At 38.3% G+C, this 23,330-nt stretch overlaps 1 protein-coding gene across 4 annotated transcripts in view; it reads left to right on the top strand.

Annotated features, from left to right (window-relative positions):
- The window catches only part of LOC135216896 (uncharacterized), a 198,156-nt gene that overhangs the window by 89,667 nt on the left and 85,159 nt on the right, over positions 1-23,330 (top strand). The window contains exons 3-4 of one of the 4 annotated variants that reach the window (XM_064252430.1): positions 6,032-6,216; positions 6,454-17,538. The exons of 2 other annotated variants lie outside the window; for them this stretch is intronic. In XM_064252430.1, coding sequence (XP_064108500.1) covers positions 6,993-16,610 — 9,618 coding nt within the window. In that variant the 5' untranslated portion in view covers positions 6,032-6,216; positions 6,454-6,992 and the 3' untranslated portion in view covers positions 16,611-17,538. Of the gene's footprint in view, positions 1-6,028; positions 6,217-6,453; positions 17,539-23,330 lie in introns of those variants that run through there. One more of the 4 variants, XM_064252429.1, reaches the window with a different exon arrangement.

Genomic DNA, 23,330 nt, shown 5'->3' with positions numbered 1-23,330 from the left:
GAAACTAGTTCTGTGTGTAATATATGACTGAAAATTAATGCTATTAGTCGAAATAAAGAGAATAACGCTTTTAACGACATGGTTGCTGGAACGGAACCCTGTCGTTAAATGAGGAGTACCTGTATCATATTTGGCTTGATTGGTGGATAATTCAATAATTTCTTGTCAGGCCTCTTCTGACTCCAACATTTGCCAAAATACTCCATCTTGCAATAGCATTTGCTTATCTGGGTCTCCCTCTTGTGAATCCAACTAAGACTTATTTACATTGTTGGTAGCATGCACATAAGTTGCGCTGATGTTGGTAGCATGTACGAAAGTTGCACAGAAGTGAATAGTCTCAAAGAAGTCTTCCACCCTTTCGTCCTTTGGTGTTAACATCTTTTCTCAGAGAAATTCATCTGATAAAACCTCTTTGGAGCTTGAATCATGCCATGATCACTAGGCTGAAGATAGAACTTAGTGTACAGGCAGTCCCTGGTTATCAGTGATCTGGTTTTACTGCGTTTGCCTAGTGACGTAAATTGGTGATTTTAGGAGCCGATTTCTGCTTATCTGTGCTGATAATTGGGTGTTGGCGTCAGTACATACCTAACAGAGGCAGCAATAACCTGAAAATCGGCGATTTTCAGTTATTGTCATGCCTTTGGAATGGAACCCCTGCTGATAACTGGGGACTGCCTGTATTTCAGTAGAAATTTGCTCCAAATTCTTCCATCCTTATGTCTAGAGTTCCTCTTCTGGAGGGTGGGATGATCAGTTATCCTAAAGGAAAATGCAGATGTTCTCCAATGCTAGGAAAGCATTGGAGAACATCTGCAACTCTATGGTAGTTATGAACCATGCCTTTCCTGAAGAGTTGTAATTTACTGGCAATAAGTAATTGCACAGTGCCTTTATTGTCTGGAGTTGCAAACGAACAGGGGTTTGAGATGATGAGAGACTTCTGCATTGGCAAAGTGTAATGCAGAAAGTTGTTTTTTATTTTTATTCTTGCAATGAACTTCACTTTTACTTTACTGTATAGGTTTTTCTTAAGACCCAGCCTTCATTTTATGTGAAGTTCATGAGTCATTTTTAAAGGGCTCATTCTTTTTGGGGAGGACCATGCACTGCTTTGCGAGCCACCTTCTTGCCTTTGTTGCCGTGTTGTTTGTAGAATCATGTTCATCCATCACATACGTAAATAAGAGAGAGAGAGAGAGAGAGAGAGAGAGAGTGTTATTGTTACTGTTTAATCTCATTAAAATTAATATTATTTGTAAACTAGTACTGTGTATCATTATTTTACCATAAAATGTGGTAATGTCCTTAAAGATATTCTTATACATACACTTCCAGCCCAAACAGAGGGTGAGAGTTACCACTAGGACATACTATCTCGTGTGGCAAAAAAGAGAGAGAGAGAGAGAGAGAGAGAGAGAGAGAGAGAGAGAGAGAGAGAGAGAGAGAGAGAGAGAGAGAAGAGGGGGTTATCCTTATTTAAAAGACTGAAATGGATAGATTTTTGTACTTCTTTAAAATACTATCACATATGAATTTTGAAATTATAGTTATATTACTGTTATTATTATGCAAAAATATTAATAAACATACACATGTTCCATAGAAATTGTCTCATCTCAGAGAGAAGGAGAGAGAGAGAGAGAGAGAGAGACGAGAGAGAAAGAGAGAGAGAGAGAGAGAGAGAGAGAGAGAGAGAAATTTACATGATCCTGAGAGGGCAACACAAACTCCCCCTCCTGCCACATTACTTGATAAATTTGACAGTTGTTGGACCCCTGCCACCTCAGCTTGGCTACGTGGAGTTCAAAGACAAGATGTGGGGTAAAATGCATTTTCTTTCATTCTTACATAATTTTTTTATTTATTAACTAAAATCTTGCTAATTCACTTTAGTATTTTCTTTAATGAATTGATATTATTGCTGTTTACATTAATACTGATATTTGAAAATTAGTAAATCATTTATCATCCAAAAAACACATCTCTGTAGAGAGAGAGAGAGAGAGAGAGGAGAGAGAGAGAGAGAGAGAGAGACGAGTGAGACGACGACGAGAGAGAGAGAGAGAGAGAGAGAGAGAGAGATTATCGTAGTAGTATCTGTAAAATACTTTCACATATGATTTTTGTAGTCACAGTTATTATTATTATTATTATAATCAGAAGAATGTTGATTGTTCATTATCGTTGCAAATTTTTAAGCTGAGCTGCTTTAATTGTTCCTACCTCCATTATAACTTACCCTGTTTCCAAACCAGTAATATATAGTGTCAGCATGCTTGTTATTCTTACTATGGTACAGAATTGTGTTTCCCAGTTACTGTTTTTCAAGGGAAGTGTAGCACTATGTTTTTTGGCAAAACCATGTATTTTTTATTTTTTTTATTTTTTTATGCTGCAGTTGCTGTTTGTTTCTTCAACCCAGACAAATAATATAGCCATGCCAACATCAGCCCTTGCCAGTATTATTAAGATCTTAACTGCAGCCAGCTCAGCTTATATCTACATGTCTGCCTGATCAACAGATGCTTACATGTGGCCACATGCTTAGAATGCATATTAATTGCAATGCCAACAAAAAAGTTTATTAATCACCAATGATACACATGGATTATGAGACTGGAGATTAGTATGAGAACTGAGCAAAAAGCTTAGTGTGTTTACATGATCATTGCTAGATAGAGACTTGGTGAGCTAGCTAATGCAGGGCTTCCTTGGTCATGGTGTACATCATAAGACAGAAGTGCCAAGTTAACATTGATATAGGGCCATTATTCCCTTGAGTTTTTTTGTTCTAAGTTGATGTATTTTCTTTACACCATACTTTACTCTGCTGTTTAATTATTAGCACTATCTTCTTAATGTTGTTGATGTATTTTCTATACACCATACTTTACACTGCTGTTTAATTATTAGCACTATCTTCTTATCTTGAGATTGGTGTGATAAGCTGGGGTCCATGGTAATTTGAGATTACCTTTTGCATTGGAAAGCAGTCCATGAATGATGGTGTGATAAGTTGAAGGTTCATGGTAGCTTAAGATTACTTTGCATTGGAAAGCAGCCCTTTAGTGATATGATCCTGGGTTACCTTGAGCAGTCTTCTTTTCCTGGGAGATACACATGTTAGACATCTTGCAAAGGAGGCCTTTCATTTCATTATTACGATTTTTTTTCTCTTTTACTGATGTATCTCACCTCAGATTTGCTGATTTGAGATATCTCTGAATTATTAGCAGCATATTTGTTCATACTCGGCCTCACCCAGTGTTTTCAAAAATAGAACAGCAGCTTGTATCTTGATCTGAGGTTATCAATAAAGGTGTCTTGTATTATGGGTCACCTAAGCAGTATTTGAGATTGTAGAACATATACAAGCCTTGGTCATCTTGGTAGAGATGCTTACTTACCTGTTTTTCTTATTCCAAATTTATTTGAAAAGAAGCTTCTTGATCTGTTTCTATAACTGATATGCATCTTTGTGATCCTTTTGATAGTTATAGAAAACAGTCTTCAAGATTGGCATTGTTCTTTTGACAATTACATAGTTGGTAAGTTCAAGGGCCGTAACAATACTATTGGCACTATTTCATTTACAGCTTCATATGTATTTAACTGAACTTCAGGAACAAAACTCTTTATGCACATTTTTCTTGTACAGTTGTGAGAAAATATGATTTTTTGAAGCAAAACATTTCTTTTTTATAGAAATTCATTTCTTATGTTGTTAGCTTATACCTCACAGCATCGCTAATTTCTCGCCGTTCATGGCTCAGACAATATGAAAAATGAGACTCATGGCTGTCTGCAATACAGAGATATGCCCAAGCTTGCACAGGAGCACTGGCAGACTGTCATTGTCCTTTCGAATAGGGACTGAAGCATGAGATAATTTCATGACATGACTGGTATGAAAAATGGTTTTTGTTTACAAAAGAATATATTTTTTGATCTGGAGGTCTTGTGGAATGAGTATACATGTATGTATACTGTACATTAATCCATACATACTTGTAAATATAGAACCATACTTTCTAATTAATTATCTTCATTGCATTAGTAATTTAATAGCACTTGAAGTTAATGCATAGCATTTTTATATGTTGAAATGTCAGAATACATGTCAAAGCCATTCCAGTGAGAATTGTATACAAGTTTTGTACAATTTGCAAGTTTATTTTCTTTTTTATTTGAAAGGGTGGAAGTGTTGCAGTGGTGTACAGAATAATCATATTCAGTTGCCAGTTGAATGACAGGTATATTGACACCGTGAAAACTTTTGCCAATTTTCTTTAGTGAAGAAATGTGAAGTGGTAAAATAAGTGATTGTGAATGAAATGTTGTTAGTGGGATTGAGAATTTATATATACATATTGTGTTTTGCAATGCTCAGTTAGCATCTTTACTCTAGCTTTTTAAAAATATAAACTTATGCAAGTATTTTATACTGAAGCTCAGTTTTATGGTGATTTTTTGTGCAAATAAGTAAAAGTTTGCTTGTAACTTAGAGTGCTTGTGGAAGTTTATTTACTTAAAACTTTAAAACTTGGATATTGTGACCCTCTGAAATGTTCATCGATGCCTGTGTTTGTGTATGTGTGAAGCCAAAGGAAACCTGGTGGCTTATAGCATTGCTTTGACATTAGGGGAATTTTATATATAAGAAATACTCCACTACACATTGTTGGAGTGCTAAGGGTTTTGAAGATTGAATTTTTAATTTTTAGATGTTTGTTTGAATTTGCAATTTTTAGGGATGTTTGCTGTGTGTTGTAAGAAAAGTAATGGAGATTCAAACAAATTCTGAAACAAATGATTTGTAATTATAGATTCTTGAAACATTGTTATGGGGTTTACCCTAGTCTTTTATTAATATAGATTGATTTCTCAAGCATTCTGGTATGCAATGAAGTGGTTATCAAATGGGAATTAGAAAGTAAATTTTTTACTTGTGAGATATGTATACAGTGCTAAGGCTTGGTGGCCTAAGATAGAAGTACAAATATTATTTAAAACTTTACTGGTTTCCAGCTGGCGCTGAGTATTTATCCTAATGTTAAGACCGAAGGTTTGTAAGTTATGAAAAATGCAAATTGGTTAAAAATTTGTCATATTATCGTATTAGTAAATTTTGCAAAGTGAAAAGCAGAAACTATGCTTTCAGAAGTAACAGCTGAAATCAAATTGCTTCTAGGTATATGGATTGGTCTTGCAAATAATAATTTACTTCATGTACTGAGTACTGCTATGGAAGTTCTGGATGGTCTACTAATTCAAGAATAATTATCTTTACTTTTGATAAGGGCTTTTTGCATAAAAAGTAGAAAATGGTGCAGTATACCCTATGAGATCCAGGAGGCACAAAATGCTTGAAATCTTGATCTAAGTTAAATTTTGTTAGAAATTTCTTTTTACCATCATCATGATGATCAAGTATCATGTATATAAAGGAAAAAGGCACAGTGTAGGACCATTTTAATTGTGAGAGCATAAATGGGTGACATTTAATCTTAAAAGACATTTAGTAACTTGTTCATAAATGGGTATCATTAAACCCTTAGAATTTGTTCTAAAGCTTGCTGCAACATCTCTTGACTTCTTTGTGGTGAGAGTAACTGGGTCTGTCATGAAGAAAACTGATTGCAGTATCTATATGAGTTTGGTTATATGATTTGGCATGGTAATTTGGTGATGTTTTGACCTAATAGGTCAGATTACCAATATAGTATATAAATCTCAATTTTGATCAAATGAGAAAATTAGTTCTTAGTGATTCCCTGAATGCGTAGTAGCTTTGTAGGTAGGATAATACTTGTATTTGGCATTCCAGTCTGTTTTCAACAAGAGGATATTTAGGTATTTCAGAGTTAGGGTTAGACAAGTGATCTTCATTAATGAGGCTGTTTGTTATTCTTATTATTGCATGATATTAATTTTGTTTTGAAGCTCATCCAATGCATTAAAATTTAACTTATAAATACAACTGCAGAATATTTCACTTTCTAATTGAGATGTTCATTCTCAGCAGGATGAGTAAAATCCCATTGGGTGACGAAGCATACACATGCAAGATTAGAATGAGTTGGTGAGGCAAATGAGTTTGGGGGACGGAAGTCTTGTGCGACTGATAGCAGGCTGATGATGCACCGTGAAGTTAGAAGCATAGACCCAGTGGATGCGAAGATTAGGGCTCGGCATTCAGGCTTTATCCAAGTTAGTGAATACAACTGTTCGTTAGGTTATCTTTGGTTATTTACTTTGCTTGTATTTACTGCCCAAAAATGATGTTTTAGGTAGTTGATTTTTTTGAAAATTTAGTCACGAGTTTTTTATTATGATTATCTGAAAATTTTGAAGTTGGTATATAAAGTAATTTTGAATGAGTATAAGTTATATGGATCAAAAGTTGATTTACTTATTCTTTACAGTGTGTTTTCTGCTTTCTTGCAGGTACACGTACTGTAAATACATGCCTTTTTGTGGTACTTCTGAGAGAAAAAATGTTAAGGCTTTGCATAGCACACTGTTGTGAGAAAATTCATAAGCATTATTTGCAGACAGTTAGCTCAAATAACAGTATAAATAATGAAACCACAGTTAAGTCTCCCAACATGCAAGATAAGAGAAGTGTTTTAGAAATATGTATATGGTCAAGATATACAATGCAGTTAACAAATGTAACCCATCAATGATCATCACATTTTAAATGACACCATTAACAATATGCAATTCGGTACAGTTTCTAAATGAATTCTGGTGAAGTATATAGTTATTCTTAAGCTTTGTAAGTGCTTCCTGTAGAAGTTAGGGAAATCATGTCATGAAATTTTCTCCTATCAAATATAAACTTGAGATATCTTCATGAGACCATGCATATCAAATGTCAATTTGTTAATATTCCAACATGGCCACTGTAGATGGCTAAGAATGATTTTATTTTTTATATAGGTTTTTGAGGTAGTAAAGCACTTAGTAGACTCATGTAAAAAATGGGTGGACTCAGGAAAAGAGAGATGGTAGAATGTGAGTTGTGTCAAGGAAAGGTTTGGAAGCAACATCTCACAAGACATTTAAGACAACACACTGAGGAGAGAACTTTTGTGTGCAATTCCTGTGGTTTAGGTTTCACCCATAAATGTGCGCTCAAGAGGCATGTTATGCGCACATGCAAGTCACTACTTCAACAGAGGGATCGTGTGACAGAGCCCATTTTACTCGAAAAATTAAGAATATCTGATGAGTCTGTCCCATCTGTGGTGCTTCAAGAAGACATTGCTCAGCACAAGACCTTTGGAGACACTATTAAGTCTGTTTCATGCCAAGAAAGCAGTGAAGCAGGCCCAATAACTAAAGATAGTACAGAAATGATAAAAATTGCAGAGATTGAGTGCAAGGTTTGTCATGAAAAATTTCCAGCTGAAGTTGTTGATCTTCATTTAAAGCAACATATAACAGAAAATGAAAAAGTTACATGTGATTTGTGTGGATTAATGTTTAGTCAGGAGAGTGATCTTTTGAGTCACAAAAGTGGAAATGACTGCTGTCATGTGCCACCCAGTGTGATTAACGAAGGAAAATGTGTCATTAATTTTGCTAAGCCATATGAAATACAAACAGTAGAATGTGAGTTTTGTCATAGAAATATAAATAAAAATGTGGTCAAGAGGCACATAAAGATGCATACAGAAGAAAGACCATTTAAATGTGAATCTTGTGGTTGTGGATTTAACTTTAGAGGAAATTTAGCAAAGCACAAATTGTTGACTGGTTGTGGGGGGTCTGTCCCTGTTGGAGCCCATCAGTCAAAGCCTCAAATGGAAAAAGGCACGGTAGAAATCTCCCAAGCAAAGGCTGCCGTAGAGAACTGTAATGCGAAAAGGCCAAGATTGGCAACACGCAAGTGCCCCATTTGTCACAGATTAGTGCATGGTCAATTTATGAAACGTCATATGAAGCAGCATACAGAGGATAGAAAGTACAAATGCCCTCTCTGTAGTCTAGGATTTATTCATAGGCAAGCACTTAACAACCATTTAACAAAGAACACCTGTGTTACTTCAGATAACACTGAAAGTACTGAGAAAAAATACTCCAGTTCAGAATCACATGAAGTACCTCTGCCTTGCCTTGGTAATAAGTCAGATCAGGGAACATATGAATCTCATGGAAATGTTATTAAGATGAAAATACAATGCCAAAATTGTGGAACATTATTTTCCAATAGATCGAATTTATATCGACACTTGAAAAATAAGAAGTGTACTTTGTCGTATGTTGAAGAACTCCGTAGAAAGATTATTCAAAATCAGGTAATTAGCAAGCCAGAGAAGACATTTTTGGCTGCTGAAATGTCTTCAAGTGATGTTTATAAATACAAAGAAAGTGCTAATAGTACTATTGTGAAGTCTAGGAGTGTTGCAGCTAGCAAACTAACAGGTAGTAGTACTCATGTTACTATTAAGGAAACATGTTTAGTGTGTAGGAAAGAGTATTCATCACGGAGAAAGTTGGAAGATCACTTGGAGGCTCACATGTTTAAGAGGACCTTCAGGTGTGTTTTATGTCCAAAGAAATATTACAGCCTTGGTAAATGTAAGAGGCACATACAAGTGCAACATGCAACAATAAGTGTGAGTGCTTGTAGATTGTGTAGCAAACAAATTGATAATTTTGGTGAGCTTGAAGATCATTTATCTTATCATAGAGGAGACAGGATTTACAAATGCATGCTATGCAATAAAGTTATATTAAAACAATTATGCTTGAAAAGTCATTTGGAAAGCCATGTTGGAAAGCATGGTGAAAATGTTAGCCAAGATGAAACTTTGGAAAACTCAAGAGGAACTTTTCCTAAAGATGTAAGTTCTGGAGTACACTACTGCACAGTATGCAAACTAGTGTTTTCCAGTCCAAGCAGTTTGGCTTCACATATGATGACACACACTTTAGACTCGTCATACACTTTAGACTCTTCATGTGATGATAATGAAGGATCTGTGCTAAGTAGGGTTGATGATGTTACTGTTTTTATAACTGACAGTAATGATGAAGAAGATACAGAAAGGAGGCTTGGAAATGAACTAGAAGGCATTACAAATTGTAATAATCAAAACTCAGATCCTCTTAGTGATTGTGAAGGTGATATTTCTGTTCTGGATGATAATTGTTCTCAAATTATGAATGTTGATTATTCTTCATATGCAAGAAGTAGCATTCCAACCAACAATGAGTCAAGTACACCTGTTCTGTTAACTGCAACAGACCCTTCACTACGAAATATAGATGTCTTGGAGAATGTAGGCCAGCATTGTTTGAATGACACTGGTTCTAGAATTAGGAAAAGTGAAGAAACATATTCTAGGGAATCAGTGAACTTTAGTGAATGCTCTGCGGCATCAGACTATGCATTAGTTACGGGAGAAGTGTCAAAAATTGGTGGGAGTAAAGATCACAGCATTGAAGGGAGCAGTGATGTTTTTTTAAATAGAATGAAAGAAGTAACTGTATATATAACAGAAAATGGTGCACAAGAAACTGGATTCAATGAAGAATACATTAATGGATCTGAAGTTAGAAGCAGTGAAAATTGTGATCCTCTTACCAGAGACAACATTGTAAGTGATAGTTGTTCATATTCAGGTTTTACATGTAACATTTGTAATGAGCAATTTTTAACCCGTGGCAGCCTTGAAGCACACATGTCAACTCACATAGAGGGACGATTCCATATTTGTAATGTCTGTGGTGAGAGTTTTAGCCAGAAGAATTACCTTAGGAAGCATATGGCAGAGCATGGAGAGAATCAAAAGTTCAGGTGTTCTGTTTGTTGGGTTGACTTTTTGTTTGATTCTGATCTTGCTAATCACATGAATACACATGTCACAAAAGCAATGAATTATGATTGTTTGGATTGTGGTAGAAAATTTATTAAAAAAAGTGGCCTTGTCAGGCATTCTTCTGTGCATTCAAAGAACCGACTATTTACCTGTGACCATTGCCAGTTGACATTTATGTCCAAAGATTCCCTACATGAACACTTGAAAAATCACACTGAAAACAATGAGCAAGCAGTTGAAGGTATTGCAGTGGAAGGAGCAGAGGTATTTGATTTTGATAATGGGAGTGGAAAGGCAATGAATGTTTCTGCTTTAAGTGATAGTATAAAATTAGATGATAAAGAGGCTAATGGTGTAGATATGATTTGTCCTGTCTGTGCAAAAGTTTGCAAAACAAAAGGCTCTTATGTACTCCATGTTAGAGTTCATTCAGCTAATCGAAAATATAAGTGTCAAGTTTGCAATAGAAAGTATGGAAGTAAAATAAAACTCCGTAGACATCAAAGAAAATATAACCATGAATATGGGACATTACCAAATAGTTTGGGGGTTGAACGTAGATTTACTTATGAGGGAGATATTTTTGGAATTGTTGAAGGACTACAAACACCTCAATCAGAAACCATTGATGTAAGTACAGCTGTAAGTGAAAAAATTCAAGGAAAAGATAGCACTGATATTAGTTTCAACATGTTTGAGCACTCATGTAATATTTGTGGTAAAGAATTTAGGTCCAAGATTGGACTTATAGCGCACCAGCAGATCCATGCAGCAGGTGAACGGTATCCATGCTTTATATGTAAATCATCATTCGTAACAAAAGTTCAGTTGGATGAGCATCATAAGGAACACAGTGATGCTACACTTGATACAAGAACCACTGAACTCTTAAATGATTCTGAGACTGACAGAGACCTTGGTGTCAGTCAGTTAAGAGAACATAATATGCAAACTAATTGTTCAGAGACTCAGGACCCTGAATCTCATGAGTTAGAGTTGGGAAAGTTTGTCTGTGGCATTTGTGGAAAGAAATGTAAGAAGAGAAGTAGTCTTGTGCTTCATGTGAAATATCATAAACCTTTGCAGGGGTATAAGTGCAACTTTTGTGAATTAACGTTTCCTAATAGAATTAAACTTCGCATGCATGAAAGAAAGCACAGGTATATTACCAAAATGGAAAAAGGAATGGAGAGTGCTACTGAAACATCTTTGTCATTAGATGATGAAAAAAGCATTGTGAATGGGGAGGATGAAGTGAGGGAAAAAAATGCCCTTGTACATGATCAGGATATGCAAGTTGACCTTAACTACACATTAACTGTCAAGAAAAAGTGTTCTGAGATGGTTAGATGTAAAACTGCGTGTGAGGGAGATGAAAGTCCAAATAATTTTCAAAAGCTAGAAATTCATGAATCAAGTGATTTAGAACCCAAGAAGTACCACTGTGGCATTTGTGGTAAGCATTGCAAAAAGAGCAGTAGTTTTGTTCTTCACCAGAAGATGCATTTATCATACAAGGGGTATGATTGCAGGTTTTGCAATCTTACTTTTACAAGTAGGATTAAATATCGTAAACATCAATGTGTACATAAACAAAGAAGAAAAGGTGAGGAAGAAGTATTTGATATGGAAGGAAGTTTGTCCCCTGTGATAGAGAGCATAAAAGATAAAAGTGTCATTGAAGATGGAAAAGAAACCTGTGATGTTAATGCTGTCATTTTGAATTCTGAGAATGAAAAATATGGAGAGTCAGATGAAGCATCTTCTATGGTACACAACTGCAGGTTTTGTTATCAGGCATTTTCAGGTAAGATGAGACTTCTGGAGCATGAATGTGAATGTCAACATAATGAAAATAGTAAAAATGATAGAGAATTGAACAAAAATGACAGTGGAACATATGCCAGTGATGTAGAATTGCTTAATGATGATATTGATAGAGAGGAAGGAATATATGTGTGTCAAATATGTGGTAAGAAATGCACGAGGAAGAATAGCTTAGTACTTCATCAAAAGGTTCATTCATTTTTCAAGCGGTATAATTGTAGGATTTGTAGTCTTACTTTCCAAAATAAGGCTAAACTGTACAAACATCAGAAGATTCATAGAATGAAGAATGTTGTGATGGAAATGGATAAAACAGAAGTTGAATCACCTAATATGTTAGATGGAGCCATTGAAAATTGCAGGTTTGGTGGAGGAAGTTATCTTGAAGTTTATAGCAATGCCGATGTCATGAGTACAGAACCTAAAGCATTGAGCAGAATGGCATTAGAAGATGAAATTAGTAGGGACGGCAAAAATTCATTGTCAGCAAGTATTGATTATACATGTAATGTATGTTTGAAAAGATACATAGGAAAAACCGCTTTTATACGCCATCTTCGAATGAATCATGGTGATCATCAGCTGAGCCGTGATAAATCTGTAGATGAATCTCTAGAGAGGTTTATAAATAGTAAAAAAACACCTCTCAGTAATGAGGTTTATAGGGAAGACAAGAATTTTGCCTCAAAATCTGAGTACTCTGGGTCTGTATTGGTTGAAAGTGAGAGAACGCTGAGCCAAGTTCAAACAGAGGAGGCAAATTTGATTTCTGAAAGAAAAATATGCTATTGTATCATATGTAAGATAGAATTCAAGAGACCATCAGGCTTTGCAAGACACATGAAGATTCATGGTAGCATGCGCTATGAATGCAGTGTGTGCTTGAGAGTGTTTTCTTCAAAAGTAAAGTTGAAAAAACACAAAAAATATCACCTTCAGAAGAAAGTTTCAAGAAGTTCTTTCATTGAAGAACCAGTCAGTTTGGGTGGTCAAGAAAAGCCATATGAAATACCAACTTCTAAGGAGTATTTAAATATGATGAATGAAGTTGGTAAAGGCATTGTAAAAGAAAGGATTTCAGGTGAAAAATTAAATGTATGTAATATTTGTGGTGTGGAATTTCAGAAGTCATGTGGTTTAGCAAGTCATATGAGGACACATTCAATAGATCGTCCTCACAGTTGTAACTTTTGTGGTAGAAGATTTAATACTGTAGTGACTTTGGCAATGCACAAGAAAAATAGTCATAGAAACAAGACATTGATAAGTAACCTGAGTAAGCCAACAATTAAGATTGATCATGAGAAGCCTGTAGTAAGCCATAATGTTGACAGCCTGGTTACTGATATCAACAGTGAAGAGAGTGAAGTGAAGTTGGGTTCTGCCTTTTATCCTTGCACATTTTGTGGATTGAAATTTCAGAGACCATGTAGCTTAGGTAGTCATCTTAGGGTACACTTGCATAGGAGATCATATAGCTGTAGACTTTGTAGCAGAACTTTTAAATCAAGCCACGTGTTACAAAAGCATGAGAAAGTATGTCAAAGAAAGTGTGGTGCAGTGAAAAAGGATCTAGTGGAAACAGTCTGTTTTGGGGAACAGGAAGAAATGGGCTCTAGAATAAATAAAGCAAGTACTGAATGTGAGGCATCTGTTGAGAGGCAACAGAAGGACGCTATAAATTTGGGCGATCTTGTTTGCACCATATGTGGTTTAAAGTTTCAGAAATCTTGCGGCCTTCAAAGTCATTTCAGGACGCACTTGAATAACAGGCCTTATACCTGTAATTTGTGTCATGGAACATTTACTACAGCTTATACATTAAAGTGTCATGAAAAGCACAGGCATAAACATCAGGAAGAAAAATTGACTGTGAAGCATGGTGCAGTTAAGAAGAATGTTGATGAAGATTTCAGAGGTCTGAATAATTGCTCTTTGAGTCTGAAAGAAGGAACAAATTTGGATTCAGACAAGAGTGTTAATTCTGGTGAAATAAGTGGAAAGACCTTTACTAAATCATGTGATGTAGCAGACCGTGGAAAAGCACATTCTGGGAGGGGTTTGGAGAGCGAGATTAAAGGATCTTTAAAACTGGCTACAGGAAATCAGTATAATTGCAAAGTTTGTGAGGAAAAATTCATTGATGCTGAAACTTTCAGGTTACACTTGTGGTCTCATGATGGTGAGGATGAAATGCTAAAAAACAATGAAGACCCTGCATCACTTTCTACAGAAAAGCAGTATAGTTGCAAGATATGTAGGAAAAAGTTTAAACATAGGGGAAATTACAAAGTACACTTATGGTCTCATGAAAATAAGAATGATGTAAGGAAAGTGGATATAGACATATCCATTGAACCCAAAACAAGTGAGAAAGGGAAAAATGAGTGGAGTGGACAGTTTGACTATATGTCAGTCAAGACGACAAAGTCAGGGCAGATGAAGATTGAGTGTAAGTTATGTGGTAAACTAATGGCTCATCGAGGGAATTTTGTATCCCATATAAGGGGACACTGTGCTAGAGGGGAAGTAGAAGCGTATGGTAAACCTGAGCTTGATGATGTAAGTAAGCCATTCAGGTGCAGTATATGTGACAAACCTTTCAAGACAAAGTGGGCATTGGATCGTCATGTTCATGTGCACTCAAAGAATAAAAGTTACCAAAGTGGATGTGATTTAAAAAATGTTGATGGAGAACCCAATCATTTATCTGTTAATAACATTATTAATCCATCTGTAGTTGAAAATCCAGTAACATCAGATTTTCGTGTGGCCTCTCCTTCAAGAAATTCTGCTACTTTTGCACCAAATTTGAACAACAGTTCAGAGAGTGGAATCAGTTTTAGTCAGCACAACTATGATCTAAAGTTAGAATCAAGAACTTGTAAATTTTGCTGTAGAGTTTTTAAATATAGATCTATGTGTGTGTATCATATGGCTAAACATTCAGAAAATGACTTCAACTGTACTCTTTGTAGCAGAAGTTATTATAATAAGAGGGAGTTCTTGACACATACTCATAGCCATAAGAATGCAATGGTAGATTCTGTCGGACAGGACCATGAGCAATTGGCACCTCATTTTGAATTATCATTTGATGGTAATTCTGTAACCAAAAGTGAGATTATTTCAGGACAGTCAAATTTGACACTTAAGGCCCAAGAAAGGGACAAAAATTTGTCATGCAGCATGTGTGGTAAATATCTACCCACCCACAAAAGTTTTCGAAAGCATCAAAAGATGCATTTGCAGAAATCTAAAAATAGATGCATCATTTGTATTAAGAAATATAAAAGTAGATCGTCTTACCGTAAGCATATGAGGATTCATCACCCTGAATTTGAAAATAAGTGTTCCCTTTGTGGAGGAAAGTGTGAAGGTAGATGTCAGAACAAAATACAAGAAAAAGGTGAAGCTGTCATGGATGAATCCATTACCACTGAAGGATTCAATATAGAGGCAGTTACACCACCTTTGTCTTTAAGAAAGGGTTTACGACATAAAGGTGAGACAAATATTTCCTCTGATATGAGGTTTGGGGAAGACTGGAAAGTTACTGTGAGAAAGTTGTCATCACCTGAAGTACTTCCTTCATCCTCAGGGGTAGATTTACAGGGAAGTAGGAATGATATCGGTTCTGAACAAAATTTTAAAGACTATGTTGTGGCCAATACTATTGTAGACAATACTAAGGCCAAACCATTCATATGTTCTGTTTGTGGTAAGGGTTTCAAATACATGAAATACATTAAACTACACATGGAAGTACATTTAGAGCAAAATTTTAAATGTCAAATTTGCCATAAAAGTTCAAGAAGTGCACTAAGGTTAAGGAGACATATGGTTTCACATAAACTTGGGAAGAGATATAATTGTGAAGATTGTGGGTCAGCTTTCACTCAAATGTCCTCTTTAAAAAAGCATTATCAAGTTTTTCATCACAGTAAGCCTGACAAGAAGGATTCAGTCGAGGGAGAGTTGAGAAGTGAAAGCAGGACATCAGGAGATGCTATTGCTTCAGAGATTGCAGTATGTGCTGAGAAATCAGTAGTTCAAGCAGTCACTGATAGCACAGAAATCATTACTGACTCTCCAAAACCTTGCAGTAACAGTGATTTGGAAGGGAATGGAGATGACAGTACACTTACAAATAGACCCCTCTTTGGAAAAAGCAGTTTTGTATGTCCAATATGTGGAAAGGGTACTTCATCTGGGAGTCACTTAGATTCTCATATGATAAGGCATTCACAGGAGAAACCTTTCAAGTGCCCTTTATGTCAGAAATTTTTTAAGAGGGATTATACTCTAAGAAAACATATTAGGGAAATCCACTCTGCCGATCCTGGCCAGTTTCACCCAAAAAATCTCACATCAAGTGGAAGAGACATTACTGTAGACTTACCATACAAGTGCTCAATATGTGATAAAGGTTTTATTTATGATACCTCTCTAAAAGCCCACATGATGTTTCATATGAGGGAAAGTTCTCTTTTTGCTGGGGAGTGTGAAGAGGAGATATATGAGTGTGCTGTTGAAACAAATGAAGATGATGGTATCCTCTCTGTGGAGCCGGTAAGGTTAGAGGATAATTGTGCAAATAAATATTTAAAAGAAGAAAAAGAATTTTCTGTAGAAGATATGGCAATTGATATTAAAGAAGAACTAGTTGATGACATTGAAGAAGACTATGAAGATTTGCTGTCTGAAGAATTTCTGCTAAATGACTTTGATTTAATGGAGAAAAATGCAGCCGAAGATCTTGTTTTTACTGGAGAGATGGATAGTGTGAGTGAGAGCATTGATTTTTCCAATTTCAGTGAAAGTTGTATTTTTAGTGATGAATCTGGTAATGTTGGAAATGGTACAATATTCTCACTGGAAAAAGAGCAAGATAATCTATACATTCCAGAAAACATAGAAGCTAATTGCTCATCAGAGTGTTAAAGAAGATACAGCACAGGTTAAGAACTGCTATGTGACCATAAATGTAAAGTTCAAATTTATTTACAGTTGTTATAAGTAGATCAGATGATTTTATATTTTTTCAATATAGATTTATACACGTTTTGTATTGTGCACACGTTGAAATTCTGTGTGTAGTTGCTAAAAGAAATTGAATGAGTCAAGAGTGTAAAGGATACAAAAAAACGGAAATGTCACACAGAGCATTTGAGATTTAGAAAATAGAAAAAAAGGTTCAAGCAATTTGATGTGCTGAAATTTGCATGTCAAACCATAATTTTTATAGTACTTAGGTGCTCCTCAGAGGAGCAGAGTAAGGAAAGTCTACCTAACATCTTTACTGTTTTAGATTTATGTATAACATTATTGTAGCTTTTTCCATATTTAATGTATAGTCAGCATAGATCAGTACATATTCTGTTAAGATTTATAAAATAAGTTAGAATGAGATGATGGATCTTGATATAAAAGTTTAACCTGGTTTTTATGCATATATTTGTACATGTATCATCTTTTAAAACTGTAGGAACTTAGTGGGGAATTAGGAAGACAGCTTTTAGCTGAAAAATACCTCTTGTAGACATTTAAAATTACCTTGTTCAATGAAGCCAAATAGTGTTAGATCCTCGAGCTTTTTAGCTGCTTATATTGTGGCTAATAGTCTGCAGTAGTACTTATAGACTTGCGTTATAATGCTTTTTATGTATTGAAGAAAGCTGCTGAATGTATATTGCAATTAGCATGAAAAATCTATGAGCCCCTTGTAATTCCTAATTAATGGATTTAGTATGTCAAACCTTTAATGATACAATTTAGAATAAACCTGTTACATCTGGATGTTAAGCCTTTGAGAATGAATATGTAGCCAGTCATTTGACTGAAATGGCACAATAAACTGTGTTATGCTTTAGAAGGAATATTTTATTTTGTGTAATACCTGTTGTAGAAAAGTACTCTTGTAACTCATCCCATGTATTAGTGTAAAAATTAATTTATTTTTAAGGTTTGATGTACTTGCATCATGTCCCTAATACTGATATACTGTAAAGGCAGTAGTGGTATTATTTTCAGGTTTGAAGTTAAATGGTCATCACAGTAGAAACTTTAATATTTTGTGTATGGATGAATAAGGAAAGGCATCATGGCTTGGATTGACATTAAAATATGAAGCTAATATAGCTGAAACTTTGATGGCACAGTCACTCATCTAATAATCTGATGATATTTGAACATGAGAGATGTTACTGTAATTACTGTAGTCATATGTTAAATGTGATTTCAGACTAAGGAATAGGACTAAATACACATTACTTCATTAAATTGGCAGCTTAAATTGGCAGCTCAACTTAATGGACAGTTGAGGGCCCTACCAATAAGTAACAAAATCAGTTAAGTAACAAGACACATTCAGTCTTTGTTACACCTTGAAGCCTAACCAATATTTTGTAACAGTTATTCAGAGATCTTGTAAAATGAAGTACTACAATACTGCCAAGAATATTTATAATACAATGCTGTACAATGTGACCTAACAATAATATAACTCATTTCAGTATGCTTTAAAGATATAGAAAACATGCAACTTATACAGTATAAAGAGAAATTCTATAGTAAGAATTTTCTTTTTAAACTTAAGTTATGAAACATTAACCACTTAACCCTTAATGGATGGGTATGATCATATAAGGATCTATTTATGACATGCAGGACCTACTGTGGTAGTGTTCTTACACCCCTACCACATTTTGGATTGCCCCCCTCTATTTCCCAGAAATAGAGTTTTCCTTCGTCAAAATCCCTTTTGTTTGCTCATAAGTATACTGAGGGATTGCTGGTGGTTTTAGTTCTTATCTTTTATGATAGTACGTATGTCAGCCATAATTGTAATTTTGCAAAGAAAAGTACAAAGAAATATAAGAAAAAAACAAAAACTTTACTGCATCTCCCCATCTTGGTAAATCCAAAAAATATTTTACAATAAATATACTCAGAATTTGGTGCTGATGCTAGTTCTTATCTGTTATGATACTGTGTTAGCTGTAATTACTTGCCAAGTAATTACATGGCTATGAGCTTCCTATCTACAGCAGTCTAAAAATTCAAATTTTGCAGTAGGGCTAGCGTTTGTTTTCGTGTAGGTAACTTGCCCCGCCTACTTTCAGGGACTGGAGGAACAACTTCGGTTGGCTCCTAACTAACATAAGTGGTTTTCCTGCAGTCTAGTTCATCATGTATTCTTTGTATTTTCAAGTTTTTTGTGAAGCACTCAATTTTCATTGCAACTGTCAAGCTTGTAGTTACTGTGTTAGCCTAGTTAACACTATAGCTTTTCTTCAATATGTCTGATTCTAGCTCTAGAAGCGTTAGGTTTTGCTCTGAAGGTTGTAAGACTAGATTAACAAAGTGTAATGATTCTTACACGAAGTGTGTTAGAGTGTTGGGGCCTGGATTGGAATAAAGACAGTACCTGCATTTAATGTCGCTATTGGGACGATAAAAAGTGGAAGGTCTTGAGGTCCCATCTGGACAAACTAGATAAGAATAGGAAAAGGAAGGCAGCTGCTAGAGCCAAGAAGGTCCCTGTCCTGCTCCCCCACATCGGGGAGAAGACATGCCAAAGGTCCAAGGGACCAGTGAGGTTTGCCCAAAGGACAGTCACCCCTCCATCAAGCCACTTGCCTGTTCCCAGGCTGCAACAGAGCGCCATTGGAAAGGTATGTGTATTAGTGCACATCGTCTTTCTTCGGATTCGGAGGATTCTAATCCTGACGAGAAGTGCCAAGGGCACTACTTAGCCTCTTCACGCACACTCAAAAGGCATATACCGCTGATGTGGACAGCTCCCCTCCTCCAACCAAGAGGTCCAAGGAGACCAGTCTTACCCTTCAGCTGTTCAGCTTTCTGCCCCTTCAACCTGTCCTCTCTTGTCCACATAGGACAGTCCATAGTCAATTTTGTATCTAGATAGTCCATTTTTGATTCCCAGGTGCTAGAACCACTTGGGCACCCATTTGTTTTCTGCGAAGCACCTTCTTTCTTCCAAGCATCCTTTGCCTCCTGGTTAGTTCCTCGCTGGCCGAGTGTTTTTCGAGCTTGGCTGCCAATCCGGTGGTCCGAAGTTCGATTCCCGGCTCGGCCAACGCTGAATCAGAGAAATTTATTTCTGGTGATAGAAGTTCATTTCTCGATATAGTGTGGTTCGGATCCCACAATAAGCTGTAGGTCCCGTTGCTAGGTGACCAATTGGTTCCTAGCCACGTAAAAATATCTAATCCTTCGGGCCAGCCCTAGGAGAGCTGTTAATCAGCTCAGTGGTCTGGTTAAACTAAGATATACTTGCTTCTGCATGCCAGGCTCCTGCTTCTTAGAGCTCGGCGCAGACTCCTAGGCACCAGGTGCCATCTCGTGCTGGTTCGGTGCCAGCTTCTCCTCCATCTCAACCACACTCATTGGCACAGAAAAACTCTTTGCTTACCCCTATTAAGTATCAGTTAGAGGATCTCATGAGTTGTTCATATGCGAACAAACCCTCGGTCTTAACAATAGGATAATTTCTAGTGCCTAGCTGGATCCGGTTAAAAAGCAGATGAAAGCAAGGAATCTTGAGATATCTGGCAATGCATGCGTAGATCGGGTGAAGAGTGTTCAAACGCCTATCATCTACACCAGTCTTTTCTTAACCGCCTGGACGAGAGTTGGGTTTTTTCCTCTCTTGGCCCTTTCCCGGTTCTTGCCTGTTTTGTTTCCTTTAGTGTGTTTATGTGTGTTTTTACCAGGTATTTGGGCTTCTTTTGCTCCTTCTCGACATCAGCGTTTGTGCCCCGGAGTTCCTGGGTTTTTTGGCTTTGTCAGCGACAGACCCTCACATCACATGCAGTAGGTGTTGTTCGAATTTTTGTACGATTACAAATCCTTGTATGAAATGCCGGGCATGGCCTATGGAGCAGTGGAGGAAGTTTTATGGTAAGAGGGAACATCGGAGAGTCTCCACTCTTCGTACTTGGGAGGGCTTTGCTCCTATTACCGATGTTTTGTCTTTCGCAGTAGTCAACCCCCATAGTAGCGTTGTCCCTGCATCTCCTTCCTTTTCTTTCATTGATTCGTCGATGGAAGTATCGGGAGGTCGCCAGGGTATTTTCGGTTCCCGAGAAGGGTGAGGTTTTTTCATCATTCTCTTCTCTTCGAGTCGGAGGCGTCCAAAATGGCGGTGATTTGGAAGACGCTTGGGCTAGGGGGTACCCCGTCCTTGGAGGGGTTGCTAGCGCATTTTGTGGAGGCTCGCACCCCCTGTTCCCGATCCAGCCAGGCCATCCCCCCTCCACCTGGCCTCGTCTCCGTGGGTGGGAGCAGTCTGCCATCTTGTATTGCTCCGCCGGTGTCTGCCGTCGCCTTGTCACGGGGCCCATCTTTGTGTATTCCTCCGCCAGTGGCGTCTCTTTCCCCCTCGCTCAGGGGAAGTCGTGACGTTACCACCACTTGTGACGTCACTTTCATCGATGACGTATCTCCCAGTCGCCTCCGCTGATCCGCCTCTCTTAGCCGCGACATCATCTCTGCCTCCCAGTTCGCAACATCTCCCTTCCTTGTCTTCGGAGCCTTCTCTGGCACATCAGTCCGAGGTCATATGCCAGGCAGTGCTTCAGAGGCTGGACTCTGTTTTAGATGTGAAGTTGGCTGCCTTATCGGTTGGGAGGACTGGTAGGAAATGCGTTGCGTATTAAGCGTTGGAAGGCTAAGGACTGCCCTTCCTTCGCCGCCGAGGGAGGAACAGCGCGGACGTGTTCCCGAGAGTGCTGTGCTTTCAGGCAGTGTTAGTGATGTGTGTTCTGCAGGGGTTGCTTCACCGCCGAATCTCGTCGTCCTTGCACATCGCGAGCGTGTTGCAACCTCCCCCGTCCGTGCACGAGATGGTAGTGCTCCTTCTTCTTCAAGGCCTATTCGTCGCCGCAAAGATCTGAAGGCGCCTGTAAAGAGGTCGAAGGTAGTGAGCACGGAGGTGGTGCAGCCGGAGTGTTTGCCTGCCTCTCTAACTGGTGCTTCCAAGACTTCCACTATAAGGGATTCTCCGTTAATCTCGAGTGCTCGAGTTTCCCCCCCCATCTCAAGTACGTACGGCTGCCACCCCCATGTCTGTTCATGGATGTCTGGAGTCACCTGTTGAGTTAAGTGATGTGCCTAGTGTTACAGTGGGTCCGTCTCGGAGGCTGACGCTTGGACCCAGCCCAGATAGGTTAGTAGGGGTTTCAGACTGTTTGGCTTCTAACCCTTCTGTGAATTTTGATAAAGAAGGCGTGTTAGAAGAGCCTACACGTCCTTCTTGTTGTTGGTCGCCGGTGCCAGAGCAGGAAGAGGGGGACACGCAGGAGTTTCTGTCTTCCTTTTCGGAAGTTGTTGATCTCATTCGTGGGTTCAACAATTTGGAAAGTAGGACTCAGGCTCGGTCGTCTTACACTCCCTCTTGCTTGGAAGCCTTGGTGGTAGCTACTCAGGACCCCAAATCATCTCTTCAGCTGCCGTTGTCGGGGCATGTTTAGTCGGTCTTGCAGAAGGTTAACGCCTCTGTTTCTGACCGGGACGGTTCACTTCGCTCTGGAGGCTCTACCAAACTACTACCCCTACCTCTCACAAGACATAGGAAGTACTATGCTACGAGCTCTGCATTTTTGTTGTTACGCCACCTTAACCCAGACGTCATTCGCCTGAAGCCTGGTTTGACTTTGGAACAGGTGAGGTCAGTGGCTCCGTCCTTCTCTCCGCAAGACGCCTTAGCTTTGGAATCTACAGCGGCCTCCATGTTGCAGATGATTTCTTGGCTGGACTTCTGGTCTGTGGTGATTGCCAAGATAGCTTCTGACAGGTCCCCTGAAGGGTTGGTGAGTGCCGCCTCACTTGCCAGTCTTTTGCAGTCCGGGGGAAAGGCGTTTTCTTATTTGGCTCACCTCAGTGCCAATTTATGGGCTAATCATCTTCTGTTTAGGAGGGACGCGTCTTTGTCTTGGATGGAGAGGTCGCTCAACACAGAGTCTTTGCTGGCCTTGAGGAACGGTGATCTGTTGGAGTCGCAATTTTTGTTTCCACGGACAGAACTTGAAAATGCGATAGACCGACTGGTGCACCAAGCCGTGTCTAAATCAGAGTCCTGCCCTCAGAGACGTCCGGCCCCTCCTCCTTCCCCGGTCCAGCAGCAGTCGAGGAGATTGTTGCCTGGTAGGCCATCGAGGACCTCGAGTTCGGCAGGGTCTTCCCGTTCGACAGCCCAAGTCTCAGGATCAACGCCCCTTTCGCTCTCATTCCTTTAAACCAAGAAGAGGTCCAAGGGGCAGAGGTCAAGGGGGCCGTCGGTAGGTTGGGCGCCTCTCCCTCTCCTGCGCCACAAGTGGGGGGTTGCCTGGCTGGCCATTGGGCCAAGTGGCAGAGTTACAGGGCAGAGAAGTGGGTGGTAGATGTCCTTCGGGTAGGATACCTGTTGCCATTTGACTTCTCTCCTCCTCTGTCGGACAAGCCGCAGCTCAGGAAGATGTATCCCCCAGATTCTCTGAAGTTCTTGGCTCTTCAAGAGGAAGTGCAGAAAATGCTGGACAAGGATGTGATAGCGGAAGTAGTGCGTCCGTCCCCGGGGTTTAACAGTCACATCTTCTTGGTGCCCAAGGCATCGGAAGGATGGAGGCCTGTGATCAACTTATCCATATTGAATCGCTTCAT

Source organism: Macrobrachium nipponense, chromosome 6, assembly GCF_015104395.2.
Source record: "Macrobrachium nipponense isolate FS-2020 chromosome 6, ASM1510439v2, whole genome shotgun sequence".
In the NCBI taxonomy this organism is placed as follows: Eukaryota; Metazoa; Arthropoda; class Malacostraca; order Decapoda; family Palaemonidae; genus Macrobrachium; species Macrobrachium nipponense.
The sequence above is the reverse complement of the archived record's forward strand: the minus strand, read 5'-3'. Positions and strand labels throughout refer to the sequence as shown.